At 44.6% G+C, this 19,360-nt stretch overlaps 1 protein-coding gene across 1 annotated transcript in view; it reads left to right on the top strand.

Moving 5' to 3' along the window:
* Positions 1-17,402, top strand: part of LOC124613840 (cyclin-dependent kinase inhibitor 1C-like) — a 151,349-nt gene extending 133,947 nt beyond the window's left edge. The window contains exon 3 of the mRNA XM_047142563.1: positions 17,142-17,402. Within this exon, the coding sequence (XP_046998519.1) occupies positions 17,142-17,402 (261 nt within the window). The remainder of the gene's footprint in view (positions 1-17,141) is intronic.
* The last annotated feature ends 1,958 nt before the right edge of the window (positions 17,403-19,360 follow it).

Below are 19,360 nucleotides of genomic sequence, written 5' to 3'. Positions count from 1 at the left end.
GGGGGGGTTAGGTTAGTGGAGGTAACCCAATTGTCCTATCTCCCCATATCTTGAATGACGTGATGGCCGGCATTTTGGATGACGCCATGCACTGCTGCCAAGTCTACATTCCTCCATCTTGGATGACGTCATCGCCACCATCTTGGATACATCTGGCAATACTGCAGAGTGGAATAACACGAACTTTCTCCCACTACTGGTAGTTTTCTAGGTTGTTCATGAGGAAGCTTCATCAACAGGGGAGAGGCAAGATGGTAGACCCAAACGAGATAATAAAACTCTGGTAGTGAGGATATCAGCAGCTAAGAAACTGACAATTATAAAATACTCGTGGATATGTCGCAGTATAGAGTTAAATCATGCAGTACCAGTTGTTGGAGTCACAGGAGTCACACCGACTGGCTGGAAACAGGAAAATGTTGTTGTTGTTGTGGTCTTCAGTCCAGAGACTGGTTTGATGCAGCTCTCCATGTTACTCTATCCTGTGCAAGCCCCTTCATCTCCGAATATCTACTGCAACCTACATCCTTCTGAAGCTGCTTAGTGTATTCATCTCTTGGTCTCCATCTACGATTTTTACCCTCCACGCTTCCCTACAGTAATAAATTGGTAATCCCTTGATGCCTCAGAATGTGGCCTACCAACCGACCCTTTCTTCTAGTCAAGTTACGCCACAAATTCCTCTTCTCCCGAATTATATTTAGTATCTCCTCATTGGTTATGAGATCTACCCATCTAATCTTCAGCGTTCTTCCGTAGCGCCACATTTCGAAAGCTTCTATTCTGTTCTTGTCTAAACTGTTTATCGTCCATGTTTCACATCTTACATGGCTACACTCCATACAAATACTTTCAGAAATGACTTCCTGACACTTAAATCTATACTCGATGTTAACAAATTTCTCTTCTTCAGAAACGCTCTCCTTGCGAAGCCCAGTATGCGTTTTATATTCTCTCTACTTCGACCATCCTCTGTTATTTTGCTCCCCAAATACAAAACTCATCTACTACTTTATGTGTCTCATTTCCTAATCCAATTCCCACGGCACCACCTGCTTTAATTCGACTACATTCCATTATCGTCGTTTTACCTTCGTTGATGCTCATCTTACATCCTCCTTTCAAGACACTGTCCATTCCTTTCAGAAAAAAAACGGGATGTAGTAGAGTACAGCGCCTGTGTATGTGTTAAGACGTTGCGTCCCACAAATAAGGTGGATGCCTTCACTTTAATACTTGGAAGACCTAATGCTCCGAGCTTGCGGGGGCTGGCCACCACTTTACACTGGTATGCATCGCCACGGTTGTTTGAGACTGCGGGTCATCATCGCCGAAATCGGGAATGTCCGTGCAATGTAAAGTACACTTTACTGAAATTATTCGTGTCTAAGACCCGAGCTTGGTGGAGGAGGCTAAGACACACAATCAACATGGGTTTAGAAAACATCGTTCCTGTGAAACACAACTATCTCTTTATTCACATGAAGTGTTGAGTGCTGTTGATAAGGGTATTTAAGATCGATTCCGTATTTCTGGATTTCCGGAAGGCTTTTGACACTGTATCACACAAGCGGCTCGTAGTGAAATTATGGAATATCGTCTCAGTTGTGTGACTGGATTTGTGATTTCCTGTTAGAGAGGTCACAGTTCGTAGTAACTGACGGAAAGTCATCGAGTAAAACAGAAGTGATTTCTGGCATTCCCCAAGGTAGTGCTATAGGCCCTTTGCTGTTCCTTATCTATATAAACCCCCCCCCTCCCGCCATGAACCATGGACCTTGCCGTTGGTGGGGAGGCATGCGTGCCTCAGCGATACAGATAGCCGTACCGTAGGTACAACCACAACGGAGGGGTATCTGTTGAGAGGCCAGACAAACGTGTGGTTCCTGAAGAGGGGCAGCAGTCTTTTCAGTAGTTGCAAGGGCAACAGTCTGGATGACTGACTGATCTGGCCTTATAACAATAACCAAAACGGCCTTGCCGTGCTGGTACAGCGAACGGCTGAAAGCAAGGGGAAACTACACCCGTAATATTTCCCGAGGGCATGCAGCTTTAGTGTATGATTAAATGATGATGGCGTCCTCTTGGGTAAAATATTCCAGAGGTAAAATAGTCCCCCATTCGGATCTCCGGGCGGGTACTACTCAAGAGGATGTCGTTATCAGGAGAAAGAAAACTGGCGTTATACGGATCGGAGCGTGGAATGTCAGATCCCTTAATCGGGCAGGTAGGTTAGAAAATTTAAAAACGGAAATGGGTGGGTTAAAGTTAGATATAGTAGGAATTAGTGAAGTTCGGTGGCAGGAGGAACAAGACTTCTGGTCAGGTGACTACAGGGTTATAAACACAAAATCAAATAGGGGTCACGCAGGAGTAGGTTTAATATTGAATAGGAAAATAGGAATGCGGGTAAGCTACTACAAACAGCATAGTGAACGCATTATTGTGGCCAAGATAGATACGAAGCCCACACCTACTACAGTAGTATAAGTTTATATGCCAACTAGCTCTGCAGATGACGAAGAAATTGAAAGAAATGTATGATGAAATAATAGAAATTATTGAGATAGTGAAGGGTGAGGAAAATTTAATAGTCATGGGTGACTGGAATTCGGTAGTAGGAAAAGGAAGAGAAGCAAACGTAGTAGGTGAATATGGATTGAAAGAGGAAGCCTCCTGGTAGAATTTTGCACAGAGCACAACTTAATCATAGCTAACACTTGGTTCAAGAATCATAAAAGAAGGCTGTATACATGGAAGAAGCCTGGAGATACTGACAGGTTTCAGATAGATTATATAATGGTAAGACAGAGATTTAGGAACCAGGTTTTAAATTGTAACACATTTCCAGGGGCAAATGTGGACTCTGACCACAATCTATTGGTTATGAACTGCAGATTAAAACTGAAGAAACTGCAAAATGGTGGGAATTTAAGGAGATGGGACCTGGATAAACTGAAAGAACCAGAGGTTGTACAGAGTTTCAGGGAGAGCATAAGGGAACAATTGACAGAAATGGGGGAAAGAAATACAGTAGAAGAAGAATGGGTAGCTTTGAGGGACGAAGTAGTGAAAGCAGCAGAGGATCAAGTAGGTAAAAAGACGAAGGCTAGTAGAAATCCTTGGGTAACAGAAGAAATATTGAATTTAATTGATGAAAGGAGAAAATATAAAAATGCAGTAAATGAAGCAGGCAAAAAGGAATACAAACGTCTCAAAAATGAGATCGACAGGAAGTGCAAAACGGCTAAGCAGGGATGGCTAGAGGACAAATGTAAGGATGTAGAGGCTTGTCTCACTAGGGGTAAGATAGATACTGCCTACAGGAAAATTAAAGAGGCCTTTGGAGATAAAGAGAACCACTTGTATGAACATCAAGAGCTCAGATGGAAACCCAGTTCTATGCAAAGAAGGGAAAGCGGAAAGATGGAAGGAGTTTATAGAGGGTCTATACAAGGGCGATGTACTTGAGGACAATATTATGGAAATGGAAGAGGATATAGATGACGGTGAAATGGGAGATACGATACTGCGTGAAGAGTTTGACAGAGCACTGAAAGACCTGAGTCGAAACAAGGCCTCCGGAGTAGACAACATTCCATAAGAACTACTGAGGGCCTTGGGAGAGCCAGTCCTGACAATACTCTACCACCTGGTGAGAAAGATGTATGAAACAGGCGAAATAACCTCAGACTTCAAGCAGAATATAATAATTCCAATCCCAAAGAAAGCAGGTGTTGACAGATGTGAAAATTACCGAACTATCAGTTTAATAAGTCACAGCTGCAAAATACTAACGCTAATTCCTTACAGACGAATGGAAAAACTAGTAGAAGCCGACCTCGGCGTAGATCAGTTTGGATACCGTAGAAATGTTGGAACACGTGAGGGAATACTGACCCTACGACTTATCTTGGAAGCTAGATTAAGGAAAGGCAAACCTACATTCCTAGCATTTGTAGACTTAGAGGAAGCTTTTGACAATGTTGACTGGAATACTCTCTTTCAAATTCTGAAGGTGGCAGGGGTAAAATACAGGGAGCGAAAGGCTATTTATAATTTGTACAGAAACCAGATGGCAGTTATAAGAGTCGACGGACATGAAAGGGAAGCAGTGGTTGGGAAGGGAGTAAGACAGGTTTGTAGCCTCTCCCCGATGTTATTCAATCTGTATATTGAGCAAGCAGTAAAGGAAACAAAAGAAAAATTCGGGGTAGGTATTAAAATCCATGGAGAAGAAATAAAAACTTTGAGGTTCGCCGACGACATTGTAATTCTGCCAGAGACAGCAAAGGACTTGGAAGAGCAGTTGAACGGAATGGATAGTGTCTTGAAAGGAGGATATAAGATGAACATCAACAAAAGCAAAACGAGGATAATGGAATGTAGTCGAATTACGTCGAGTGATGCTGAGGGAATTAGATTAGGAAATGAGACACTTAAAGTAGTAAATGAGTTTTGCTATTTGGGGAGCAAAATAACTGATGATGGTCGAAGTAGAGAGGCTATAAAATGTAGACTGGCAATGGCAAGGAAAGCGTTTCTGAAGAAGAGAAATTTGTTAACATCGAGTATAGATTTAAGTGTCAGGAAGTCATTTCTGAAAGTATTTGTATGGAGTGTAGCCATGTAGTGAAACATGGGCGATAAATAGTTTGGACAAGAAGAGAATAGAAGCTTTCGAAATGTGGTGCTACAGAAGATTAGATGGGTAGATCACATAACTAATGAGGAAGTATTGAATAGGATTGGGGAGAAGTTTGTGGCACAATTTGACCAGAAGAAGGGATCGGTTGGTAGGACATGTTTTGAGGCATCAAGGGATCACAAATTTAGCATTGGAGGGCAGCGTGGAGGGTAAAAATCGTAGAGGGAGACCAAGAGATGAATACACTAAGCAGATTCAGAAGGATGTAGGTTGCAGAAGGTACTGGGAGATGAAGAAGCTTGCACAGGATAGAGTAGCATGGGGAGCTGCAACAAACCAGTCTCAGGACTGAAGACCACAACAACTACAACATCTATATAAACGATTTGGGACACAATCTGAGCAGCCGTCTTAGGTTGTTTGCAGATGACGCTGTCATTTATCGACTAGTAAAGTCATCAGAAGATCAAAACAAAGCGCAAATCGATTTAGAAAAGATATCTGAATTGTGCGAAAAGTGGCAGTTGACCCTAAATAACAAAAGTGTGAGGTCATCCACATGAGTGCTAAAATGAACTCGTTAAACTTCGGTTACACGATAAATCAGTCTAATCTAAAAGCCGTAAATTCAATTAAATACCTAGGTATTACAATAACGAACAACTTAAATTGGAAAGAACACATAGAAAATGTTGTGGGGAAGGCTAACCAAAGACTGCGTTTTATTGGCAGGACACTTAGAAAATGTAACATACCTACTAAGAAGACTGCCTACACTACGCTTGTCCGTCCACTTTTAGAATACTGCTGTGCGGTGTGGGATCCTTACCAGATAGGACTGACGTCGTACATCGAAAAAGTTCAAAGAAAGGCAGCACGTTTTCTATTATAGCGAAATATGGGACAGAGTGTCACAGAAATGATACAGGGTTTGGACTGGAAATCATTAAAAGGAAGGCTTTTTTCATTGCGACGGAATCTTCTCACGAAATTCCAATCACCCACTTTCTCCTTCGAATGCGAAAATATTTTGTTGACGTCGACCTACATAGGGAGGAACGGTAACCAAGATAAAATAAGGGAAATCAGAGCTCGTACGGAAGGATATAGGTGTTCATTCTTTCCGCGCGCCATATGAGATTGGAACAATAGAGAATTGTGAAGGTGGTTCGATGAACTCTCTGCCAGGCACTTAAATGTAATTTGCAGAGTATCCATGTAGATGTAGATGTAGAACGGCGTTCGTGTTAAAGAGTTGCTCCCTGAATACGCATCGTAACATCTCGCCAGTTAAATGCAGCCATTTTGGTCAGGTTGCGATCCACTATGATCCTTGACCTCTTGGGAAGATTCACCACAGTCGCCCAAGGAATTATCACCTGGTTAAAGCATCGCAACGGCAGGAACGTTGATTCGTGATCATTAATGTTGGCCCCAGAAACGTCGCCGGCATTTTGTCCTATAACACTTACTGCCCAACAGATAGTACTGTAGCGGGAAAAGCCAAATACAACGCTGTACTGCGCTGTTTGTTATACCGGCATAATGCGTATTACGAAATATGATATTACGATGCAGCAAATGTTACCATCTGTGAGTATTTGAGTAAATTGACCGTGAGTTGCCTAATGGGTTTGGATTATCAAACCTGAATTTAATATAACTGTAGAAACCAGAAAGCTAAAGATTGAAATTTAGAAATATCTTAAGTAACCAAGTGCACTTAAATGAAATAAATTACGGTCGCCAACCTAATTAGGCATACTAATATGAACATTACTTTTAAAGAATCTGTATTGAATTTTGGTAAAGGACAGCTACCATTACTTCTTTCCCAGAGAAGTGCAATGAAACTCTACTATAATCAAATAAGTGATACAGTGAATACCAATAGTATGTGCAAGCTCTCACAGGAACAACTGACACTCTACCTCTTCTCAACAGTAATACTTTGTCATATATATCTCATCATCAAATGTTGTGGAAGACACTACTAAACCAAAACTGGACATGGACACAGGCCTGTTTCAATAGTTACTTTTCATTTAGTACAAAGGTAACTGTAAGTCACTTGCAATAGGATTTTTACACTCTCTATGAAGCAATCTTATTCCTATTTTTATGAATAAAAGCAATTACAGTACATATTTCATAGGGAAAGACTTATTAGGTGGAGGCCCTCAAACTATCTTTCCAATTTTTATTACACAAAACTCTAGAATGATTTCGTAATGCAATTAGTAAATTCATTGTTCAAGAATGTTTCTTCATATTGAGCAACATTAAAATGGTGATTCTGAACTGACCATTACACTAAAGCAAACTAAACACACTTTTATGAGACTATTTGTAAGATGCAAATTTAGGTGTTACTCTTTCACAAATTTCACTTACCGTGTAGGACGTTTAAAACAGTTAATGCTTGTGATCTTTTATACAGGTTCTTAAGTATGACTTTAAATGCATTTTACTCTAACTAACCTCAAAGTAACGTGCTTCCTTTCGTCATTAACACAACTAGTAATTTTCACTGACAGAATTAAATGCAGTTAATCTTTGAAGCACAAATACTTTGAATTAAAACAAATCAAACATTATAGAGTTATTCATAAATGCAATACTAACTACCTCCCTTGATTTCAATGAAACCCACAGTATTCCTATATATCTTGTTGCATTCAGAATTAAGCAACACCAACAATCACTTATTTTCAATCGTTTGTCACATACAGGATACTCGGATGTTAGTAATTATGTGGAATGGATCCTAAGACGTACGATGAGAGGAACCAATTCAAGGCTCAGACACACAGTTTAACATAATTTGCCCTATGATTGCAAATTAAACAACACTTAAATGTACTGGTTCATACTTTGACTTAAATCTGATCTTTTAGATTTTACTGAAGTGATGGCGCAATATTGGTGGCGAGTACATGGTGGCTATCTGGTCTTTACTCTGGACGTAATTGCTATATTAGTTTCTTCTTAGCGACTTTAGAGCCTTTTCCAATAATAGAGCACCATTTTAGAGTCGTACACACATCCGAGCTCTTTCCATATTAAATGGTTCAAATGGCTCTGAGCACTATGTGACTTAACTTCTGAGGTTATCAGTCGCCTAGAACTGAGAACTAATTAAACCTAACGAACCTAAGGACATCACACACATCCATGCCCGAGGCAGGATTCGAACCTGCGACCGTAGCGGTCACGCGGTTCCAAACTGAAGCGCCTAGAACCGCACGGCCACACCGGCCGGCTCTTTCCATATTAATCCAGGTACTGAAATGAAATGAAATGATCGTAAGGTATTGTTGGCCAGGAGGCCCCATGCGGGCAAGTTCGGCCGCCGTATTGCAAGTCCTTTTTAGTTGACGCCACTTCGGCGACTTGCGAGCCAATGATAATGAAATGATGATGAACACACAACACCCACTCATCATGAGACGGAGAAAATCCCTGACCCCGCGGGGAATCGAACCCGGGACCCCGTGCGCCGGAAGCGAGAACGCTACCGGAAGACCGCAAGGTACCGGATGCCTCACTCGGCACTTTCGCTGTTCACTCACTTGCTGCTCAGACCCGACTGCCCAGTAGGTAGCTATCGACTGACGGTGCTCTCTCACTTGGCGCCCAGAATGAGCGCCACACCCACCTTTTAGCAAGCGCCAACCACATTTCGGCGCGCGCCAACCACTTTTTGGTGTGCTCCAATCGCTTTTTGGCGCCCGTCATCTCACTTTCGTTGCAAATGGGAAATACTGTTGCTTTTTATTTTATACATTGTAAGTCCCTAGGTTTGAACCAGCTTGTACATAGTTGTAAATAAACATTTTTTAAAAAAATCTTAATATTTAAATACATTAACATGTCAACACTAAAGCCGCATATTTATATAAGATTTTCCTCCAATTAATACAAAGAATGTAAATAGTAAAGAGATAACATTTTACACAACTTTCCAATAAGTCAAAGACATTATATAGTGAAAATTACGTACTTGACATTTAACACAATTAATCAGTAAAAAATATTTACAGTATTAATTATGGTCTTACAGTACCGAAACCATGGCATCGTCACGTTAAGCGCGGACTGAAAATCGTTCTCCCAGTTTACTCAAGCCACGTAATTGCCTGGCAGTACACTGAAGCAAGCGTTCTAAGTAGAAATCAAAGAGTGACATGGACGAGGGGTTTACTGGGGTAGACCCAATCAGATCGAAATCTGGGGAGGGGAGGGGGGGGGGGGGTGGGCAAGGTGGCCGTTCACAACTACTGAGGCATGGATGCCAGTGAAAAGACTGTCTAGGACCTGGCGTACGTCGCGAGTGAAACTCAAAGGGGCGAACATATTCATTAAGAAACTGAGACTCACATCGTCAAATGCCTTGTGGCAGTAGATAAAAAGCAAGGCCCCAAGATGTTAGGGGCCGCAGCCACCAGAACGACATCTCGACATTTCGACATTCGATAACAGAAGTCAGTATCGTGTGACCAGGCACAGACTTAGGTAAACGGCAATGATTTAGTCAAGCAACTTAGAGAGACGGGTGTCTATAGCTGTAGCGACAATTTTATAGTAGAAACTTAGGGGAGTAATCGGACGACGTGACTCAAGATCCTGTGTTCCTTGAGAGGAGCAGGTAGCGAGACACCCCGTGTCACTTTATTAACTATCGACTTTATTGTGTCACCTATTCTTTAAGAATATCATCCAATCCAGGTGACTTCCGTCACCGATACCCAGCAACAACATCATATATATCGTTTTTGTAGAAGAAAAGTCACTTAATTCAGGGGTGATGACGCGATCCAGCAAAGGGGAAAACTCGTCAGGAAAATTTTCAAGTGGAACGTGGGCATCGTACAGTCCAGTAAAGTAGCTAAAAATTAAATTGAAAATGTCTCGATGATACGTTCACACTCGACCATTGCCTTTAGAGAGGGAAGCAGTACATACATATTACCTGCACGCCCGCATACGGGTGAGATGGTGTAACGAAGTCAGTAAGTCTTGCTAAATGGAACATTGTTGAGATTGCGTCAGGAGTCCCTTCACCTGAAAAATTTTTTATGTAGCAACTTGGCTTTACTTTGCCGTACGTCCACAATCCGTAGTGGAGCTTGCCCAGCGCTACCATAAAGTTGTCGTTATATGGGAGAAAAACTTCTTTCATCCGCCGGACGCCTGCCGCCTTCACGGCACCAAAACTCATGAGAACCTACGAATTTGTAGCTGGGTATGTAGTGTCCGTGATTCCATAATTCTACGACTACCGTTCTATAGCACAAGAACAACGGGCCCATTTTCCTGGATGACAATATTAAGGGAGTGGTCTTGCAGATTGGCTACACTGAACATCCAGGGAAAACGATACCGGCTGCCGCACATAATTAAATGTGACGGTTGCGGCACAACGATCAGTAAAACAGGCGGTATCACCTCAACATCCAAAAGCACACCTGCAAGGTACTGGAAAGATAAAAGCGATCAAGTCGACTGTTAGAAATGGCAAGAAGATAAGTATATCAGACTAGTGTAGGATACAGACAAACCCATGCGTCACGTAGGTGCAAGGAGCGCGCCATGTCATCGAGTTCTTTACAGAAACTAAAGTTAGGAGACTGATCCAATGGCAGCAGAAGGCAATTAAAAGCACCACGCAATAGAATCTTTGTAAGGGATTTACGAAACAAGTAAATGATTTCCTCTTTGTTGAAATGCGAACGATCCATGGACCGATCACAGCCAGAAGGGGAATAGAGTAGAAGTAAAGTGAGATCACAGAAGGCGCACCCTCTACCTTCGTGGAGAACTTAGAAATCTCATAACGGAATTCCTTCTCTAAGAAACAAGGCAGTGTGTGTAGAAAGTTCTGAAGTCACATTAAAAAAGGTCGAGAACTCAGGAATTGGAAAGTGGTCAAGTAATACTTCTGCGCCAGGTATATAAAGTGGCGAGCCGGAGTTCAGAAACAATCCTGCTACCATTCAAAATGAGAAAAGTACACTACTTACCTTTGAAATCGCCACACCACTAAGATGATGTGCTACAGACGAGAAATTTAACCTGTATGGGCCTTTCCGGATACAGAAAATATTCGACTGCTGCCCTGGCCAGCACATTCTTCAGATCTCTCTCCAATTGAAAACGTCTGGTCAATGGTGGCCGAGCAACTGGCTCGTCACTACTCTTGATGAACTGTGGTATCGTGTTAAAGCTGCATGGGCAGCTGTACCCTGTCACGCCATCCAGGCTCTGTTTGACTCAATGCCCAGGCGTATCAAGGCCGGTTGTTCTGGGTTCTGATTTCTCAGGATTTACTGCAACCAAACTGCGTGAAAATGTAATCACATGTCAGTTTTAGTATAATATATTGGTCCAATGAATACCTGTTTATCATCTGCATTTCTTCTTGGTGAAGCAATTTTAATGGCCAGTACTGTATATTGACTCTCTTCGTTCTCCGCTCAGGAGACTTACGAAAAAACCAGCTCTTGACTGAATTTTGGAGCCGGTTGAACAAAGTGTTCACACCAATATATCTCCTTTCCCTGTCGTCACGTCAGAGGGTGATGCCCTCCGACCACACTCGACGATGTCTCAAGGGAAAGTGCCTTTCGCGCTGGGCAGCTGCGCGTCTCCTCGGCCTAGCTTCCCTTCCCTCTACAGTGGGCCTGGACACTGGATGGAATAGCCAATGGCAGTCGCTCTTTCATTTCTAGTGCCCATGGCTGCCCAATCAGTAAATGGCTTAATAAGTGCAAATGGCTCTGAGCACTATGCGACTTAACTTCTGAGGTCATCAGTCGCCTAGAACTTAGAACTAAGTAAACCTAACTAATCTAAGGACATCACACACATCCATGCCCGAGGCAGCATTCGAACCTGCGACCGTAGCGGTCGCTCGGCTCCAGACTGTTGCGCCTAGAACCGCACGGCCACTCCGGCCGGCAAATGGCAGTGTCGTGTAATTGGCTGGCCTTCAAGTGACTAGCCAGGTCTGTTCCCCCTCTTATTAACACTCTGTGATCAGCAACTGTGGTAGGTTACGTCCTCACGCGCCGCTCACGTGATACACTGTTCTTCCCACCAGTTCTCTGCCGTGCCGGTCACCTGCGCTTGACCTTGACTAGGCTGCGGCTCTGCAGGCCATTGTGTCACAGCGTGGTTAACTAAAACCGGCTTCCCCTCCAGTGATGCTTCCAACCTGTTTCTACATAACTCAAAAATGCAAATTTAAGCAAGCCAGTTATTCTCGTCACTCTCGATGTCACGTATATTAAATCTCAAACAAGTGAAATATACACTCAAAAACCCGTCCCATGTTGCAAAACCAGTGTCCTGCAACACTGTAACGACACGTAAAACAGAGGCACCCGATACGTAAGGTGTCCAAAATCCCGACGCCTTACACGGAATACTTGGCAGTTTTGGAATATGGTTATTGCGTCAAAGGCTTTGGCTTCAGTATTACACTCCGCAACAGAATTAAAGCATCACTTTTTCGAAGCACCGTAATTCCTAGCCATTGCAACGCTTAGGTTCGAAATTTGACTGAAAGATATGTGCAGCTTTCCTCTGCAATCGTGCAAAAGTGTGGCTCCCTGTGACCTCAACCTTGGACTCGACGACGCTTCGAACAGGAAGGTGTTGACAGATGCGAAGAAAGGGCCACAACTCAGGAGTTTGTGTGACGTGTAAGGTGGGTTAATGACGTCACATTGGCACCAGAGTTCACGACAGTTCTGGTCAATGCCCCATCTTATCCACGTTTCACCCCTTCTTTTGACGCCCTGCGATGGAGGTCTAAACGGCGACACCCAGCGTTGAAATCAGGCAGTTTTCTTATGAGTCACCGACGGAGATATTCGAGACATGCCGGCGCTCAGAACCGCCACTAAAAGGCTGCAGAGGGTGGCGTAAAGGGCGTCAGTGAAACGACCCGTTATCCTGGGGCGCTGATTCCCACACATTCCCCCATCGTAAACGACAGTGCGCATTGCGATGAGGAGAAGTAAGACATTCTTCACAAACTTGCACATTGCTGACACCCTCGGAGATTTCAGTCCTTCATTAAAGACATTATGGGGTTGCATCCACATTGAACGTGATCGCACCTGTTTGGGGTGCAGGGCGGCGGCAGTTTTTGGTCTGCCTTACAGGGTGCGACCATTCGACGAGATCTGAACGTGATCCGAAGCAGCAGAATGTGCTCATGCTTTTTCAGCACTCCTATCTCTTGTCATTCTGTGATGTGATCCCGGGGAGAGGCGACGTTGACAGGTGCGTGAATAAAATGGCAAAGGCTACTTCTAAGGCCGCTCACTTCGGCAAAACCCTTGGTGGCGTCACACACCTTTATTGAGAATTTTAAAAATATACTCTTAGAGGCAACTCGCGACGACGTCCTAGGTGCTTGCAGACTGGCAACCCCTTCTGCACTCTCCAGTTCCAGATGACCTAGTGTAAGTAGGCTGTTTAGGTTTTTATCTTGGTAACGTCACGTAGCGCTCAGTATGAAAATCACTGACTGTGCTGTGTGCAGTCTGTGGCTGGTTGGACTCATTATTGGAATATTCGCTTGTGTAGTGTTGGGCAGTTGGAGGTGAACAGCGCGTAGCATTGGGCTGTTGGAGGTGAGCCGCCAGCAGTGGTGGATGTGGCGAGAGAGATGGCAGAGTTTTGAGAGGTTGCTATAGGCTGACGATCTGGACGTGTGTCCGCCAGAAAAAGGAAATTTGTAAAGATGGATGTCATTAATTGATGGATTTATATGATGACTTTTGAACACCATTAAGGTAAATACATTGTTTGTCCTCTATCAGAATCTTTAATTTGCTAACTATGCTTATCAGTAGTTAGTGCCTTCAGTAGTTAGAATCTTTTATATAGCTGGCAGTATTGGCGCACGCTGTATTGCAGTAGTTCGAGTAAGGAAGATTTTTGTGAGGTAAGTGATTCATGAAAGGTATAGGTTATTGTTAGTCATTCTTTTATAGGGATTATTGAAAGTCAGATTCCGTTGCGCTAAATCAGAATAAGTAAAGAGAGAACTATCTGAGTACGTTAAGTTTTACTCAGCTGTCCTTGAATCAAATAACGTAGAAGTTTACTAGCACAGTCATTCGTAATTATTCTAAGGGGGACGTTTCACTAGTATAAGGCGCAAGAGCAACAATGTAATGGTGAAAACACAATAGTGTATCCGCCCTGTCCCTAGAGGTTCATTTAAAAATGCTCGATAGAAGTGTGCGGCTGCCACCGAGGATTTTGCTGAACTAGAGGTTGTTACAGCAACCCTTTGCCGTTTTAGTTACACATGTGTCGGTGTCACATCCCCCCACGACCACGCCACAGGAACACACGAAACAGGGGCGCTGAAAGAGCACAAACTTCCTTTACTGCTTCGGATCATGTTTAGATTTCGTCGCATTCTGTGAGCCGGACCAAAGACTGCGGTCGCACTGCTCTCCAAACGGGTGGGATAACGGTCGATGTGGATGCTGGCCCACAATGTCCTTATAGGAGGGGCTGAAACGTCAGAGGACATCAGCACTGTCAAAGGTTGTGAAGAACATCTTTCTGTTGCCCATCGCACTGCGAACTGTCGCCTGTCGCTTTCAACCGCGAAATGTGTGGGGATCAACGCCCCAGATGAAGGGATTGTTTCACTGACACCGTTTATGCCAATCACTGAGGGCTTTTCGTATAGATTCTGAACAGCAATGTGCCTGAAATGTTTTCCCCATAAGAAAACCGTGTGATTTTAACGCTGGGCATCGCAGTTCTGGCTTCTATCGCAGTGGCGTCAAAAGATGGGGTGAAATGTGAGTAAGAGGGATGTGACACGCCCGCTGTTGCATTGGGCGGAATTGTGGTGACATTGTAGACTGACTGGCATCAAAGAGTGGCTTCGTTATATAATGTCATTTGTAACGACTCAATTGATCTCTCTCTTTAGGAGTCGTACCGGTCTTCAGTTCTGCTGTACTGGGTTAATCAATTTGTTCCATCAGGAAAGTTATCCCTCGGTCGTTGAGGATGAAAAATATTCTTGTAACATATGTGGATTATTTTTGGGTCTGGGCAGTAGATAATTAATCGTTCGGAGTATGCAGTTTTGTGGTTTCGATTTTGTTATTTTCGTCAAACCCAAGACTGGAAATAAGACAATTCGAATCCCTTGCAAAATTTCGACCACCTTACTTAGTTGCCTGATCGAGAATCGACGCCTCGCCAGTGACTGCGGGCTAGGACAAACCACAGTGCCTGACTAAAAAAGAAAAACAAGCAAAAAAAAAATGAAGCAGCCACAAGGGGGAGAGGACACGAAATGGAACTTCAGGCGTTGAGAGAGTATGTAATGTCACTGAATAAAATTTACAAAGAACTGGACAGTATTAACCCAGTACGACATCAGAATGACGTTCCACAACGTGCAGCTTGGATGGGTGAACTAATTCGCTTAGAAAAGGTGTCATAAAGCCGCAGCATCCTTTTCTTAGGCAAGATACTCTACTGCGTTTCCACCATTACATTGTTGCTCTTGCGCCTTATACTAGTGAAACGTCCCCCTCAGAATAATTATGAATGAGATGAAGTCGACGTCCTGACATATGTTACATCGGGTGTAGATCTGGGGATGTTGTTGACTACAGGAATACATTAACGTCATGGAATGAAACAAGTTTACTGTTGTAAAAACGAAATATGACAGAATACGTGTGATGTGTTACGACAGTGAAATGAACCTGTGACCACTGGAGTGTTTTGTTCCCCCCCCCCCCCCCCCCCCAAAAAAAAAGGGTTCAAATGGCTCTGAGCACTATGGGACTTAACATCTGAGGTCATCAGTCCCCTAGAACTTAGAACTACTTAAACCTAACTAACCTAAGGACATCACACACATCCATGCCCGAGTCAACATTCGAACCAGCGACCGTAGCAGTAGCGCGGTTCCGGACTGAAGTGCCTAGAACCGCTCGGTCACAGCGGCCGGCTTTTGCCGCTAGACAGTGCCACAAGTTTCTCCAAAAAATCGTAATACCACACACACATTTATGTCATACTAACAAATATACATCTACCTGATGGTAGAGGTTAAAACCTTTCAAACGGATGTCGTAAATAAATAAGCAGTGTCTGGTAACATTAAAGTTGTTACTTCATTCGATGTCAATAACAGTCACGGTAAACCCTAATGTAAAATGTTCGCATTTACATTAACATGTGTAGAAGAGCATTGTCCTGTTGAAAAACTGCACCAGAATACTGTCGCATTAGAGGTAATACATGAGGACGCAGTACCACTGTGTTGTCAGATTTCCCTCTATCGCTAGCAGCGGTGACCTGAAGTCAAAACCGCGGGCCCCGCAGACCATGATGCCAGGTCCAGAAACGCTAAACCTCTGCAAAACATTACAAGAATCGTAACCCTCCTCAGGCCATCACCATTCTCGCAGACGACGCTCATGCGGAGTACAGTCGTGGAAAACGATGATTCACCGCTGAACACAGTGGGGCGGTATTCATTAGGTTTCCTGTCACGTTACCACTACAAAAGCAGAAGTCTGTCTTCCCCTATGGAGGTCAGACGTGCTACACGGAAAACTTAACGAGGAGTATGCCCTAACCCTCGTCCCCATGCTGTGCAACTTCGAGCTACTGTTACATCCAAATGCTCCACAAATCTTGATATTGCACGATTTGACAGCTATCCAGATGGAGACAAACAATGAGGCATATTTCAAACTCGGCAGGTGCTGATAGCACTGTCTCACAGGAGTACGCGGTATCTACTTGTCCTTCACAGCAAACCACTCAACATTTGACGCTTTTCACGTGCCTTGTGTCCTCTACCAGGCCTGGTAACAAGTCAGATGCACTCTGGCGATCGTTCTTGGTGTCACAGGCAGTTGCAACGCTGCTCACTTGCATACCCGCCGAAGTTCTGTACGTGTAGCAAGTTACTTTGATGATTCAGCACGGGTTCTGCGTCTTCCACTTTTTTTTGTCATGCAGCCTACCTGAAGTTAAGACGTCAGGTCAATAAAAGTTACAAAACACTGGGGTATTTTCCACTGGTTTAAGATCCAACGAAGACCCGCACACATATGCTGATCTCAGTACGGTGGAAGCAGTGGTAACGTCTGCAGTGGGAGGTTTCACAGCCAGTTTCAGTAAACCGACGCAGAGTCCACAAGTTTCGTAAATACCGCGTTGGTGTTTTTGTGGTGTAGCACTTGCCATTCGCTCAGTGTACGTCACTAGCTCTGCAGTGTCGCATTGTTTGTAATGACGTCCCTCGTTGCAAAACCCCCGGTCACCGCTAAGTGCAGGCCACGGCGGGCCCCGCGAATGGCGGAGACGTTTTTGGTGGAGGCGGCGTCGGCGGCGGCCGGGCGCCGCTCGACTCGGCGCGGCGCGGCCCGGCGCCGCGCCGCAGCTGTATGCAAATGCCGGCGGTTTTTCCCCTTGATGTGAGCCGGTGGGCGGCCCGGCCGGCGCCCGCTATATTGGAATCCGGCCGTCTCTGGCCGCCCCCGCCTCCGCCCCCGCCCCCGCCCCCGCCTCCGACGCCAGACCAGCCCGGCTGCCAGTGGGTTGGTGGGAGTCGGGGGTGGAGGGTGGGGGACGCCGTCCCCCGCCACCGCTGCCGCTGACGGCTGACTTGGCGAGGGGCTGTGCCGCCGTTGTCGGGCGCGCCCCCGCGACTTCTCTCTGTGCGGCCCCCAAAAAAATATAAAACCGAGCCAGCGCTTCCCTCCGGTCGGCCGTGTCAGGCGGATTGCACTTTGTGCCGTAGAAGCGAATGTCGATTCTAACTGAGCGACTTTTTCCGACATCGAGTACAGTCCTGTGTCTCTGGCGCCTCGCATCGACATTGTCATGGCGATCATTTCGAAGTGATTTTAAGCGCTAATCCAGACTAATGACACATCCTGCTATGAACGGCGCCACACATATTGTTTTATGGCAGATATACAGCTGTCCATTAAAATTGCAACACCAGGAAAGATAGAAAACAGCGAAATGTTACTCCAGAAAACAGCGAAGTGTTACTCCAGAAAACAAGTCAATTTCTAGCCGATATGAGGGTATAAAAGGTGCGAATTTAGTACTGATACACATCAAGATAGGAAAGGAGCAGCAGAAAGAAAAGTCCCCACAGTCCAGCATTGTTCAAGCACACGGAAGTATCAACACGAGCCAGCTGACAGGCCTAAACATTTCCACACAGTTAATCGGTCACTAAGAGTGTGACATCAGCATTTCCGTGTGTTAATCAAGCGAGCTCACCGGACAAGTCTAAGACAAGTGCAGACCGGCCTGCCTGCGCTGCTCATGTAACATTATGTAAGAAGCACTAGTTACAACACAACACCTATCACTGGTTTGACAAAGCAGTTACGATACTGGAAGAAACTGATTAAGTCAGTACAGCAGAACTGAAGACCACTACGACTCGTAATGAGAGAGACCAGTCATTACAAATGACATACAATAAAGCCACTCTTTGGTGCCATAAACGCACCAGCCTGTTAGCCTACAGGCAGTCGATCAGGAAGACAGATGGCATTCATGTCATACACATTTGATTGTCTGATTACTATATCGTAACATCTTGTGTGAGATACTTCCTGTATTGGTCATATTCTTGCTGCCTGATGTTATAACCACCAAGCTGTAGCTAGGGATGGCTGTGAACCACCATCCAGTACTGATGCTGCCACATATGGATAGTCAACACCATTGCAGATCAGGGCACCAATTGGTCTGGAACTGCAGCGTCATTCAGGTCAGATAGTCTACCAAATCAGCAAGCCAGGATCAGAGTTTAAGAAGACATAACAACATCCAATATGGCAAAATCGCAGTCCATCTGTTGGGACAACACGGGCAGTGACCTGAGAGGGACCAAGTACTCTCAGAATGGCCTGTGAGTTAAACACACACACACACACACACCACAGTCACAGCCTCATTTGCACCAATGGCAATTGTCTTCTGAACCAATGGGTGGGGCAGCCCGCCACACTCCAACTCACTAGCCTGCACACAGGGTTGATACAGCAGTCTCTGGCAGCCCTGAGTCTGCCGCTGGATTCAGCAGATTCCACTCTGGCTTGTGAAGTCACCAGCCACCACAGAAGACATGGCGACAAACTGTATTGTGAGGAATAATAGAACAAATATTTTTTTTCTTTTCTTTTTTTTTGCGTCTATCGAAACCACAAGGGTTCCTCGCCTCCATCCCGACGAAAAATTATCTGTTCACAGCCCAAGAGTCGGCGATCCCTAGAGTACCTCCTCTGACAGCAACCACCGCTTGACCTCGTTGTACATCGACTTGAACTTTCTTTATACGATAGGCGCAGGTATGTAATCCACTTCGCTTCAACTTTTAGCCAGAGCTCAACAGACGTAGTGGCTACTGATTTCTGGCATGATAGAGTCTCTACAGTCGACGCCAGATTCTTCAATGGGTAGGAGATCTGGAGGACGTGTTGATCAATGGAATGATCGAACACCCACTGTATCGACGTAGTTCAAGGCTGCGTCAGCAACACGTGCAGTCTTGCTTTACCTTGCTGAAAGATAACGCCAAACAGATCACAAAGATAGGGCACCGCCACCAGTCTTCATACGTCAGAAACTCAACGGCTGCCATTCATACAAGTTGGTATCCGAAAAAGAGGAGAC

The sequence above is a fragment of the Schistocerca americana genome, chromosome 4 (genome assembly GCF_021461395.2).
Source record: "Schistocerca americana isolate TAMUIC-IGC-003095 chromosome 4, iqSchAmer2.1, whole genome shotgun sequence".
NCBI classification, from domain to species: Eukaryota; Metazoa; Arthropoda; class Insecta; order Orthoptera; family Acrididae; genus Schistocerca; species Schistocerca americana.
Note: the sequence above shows the minus strand (reverse complement) of the source record. Positions and strands in the feature narration are given on the sequence as shown.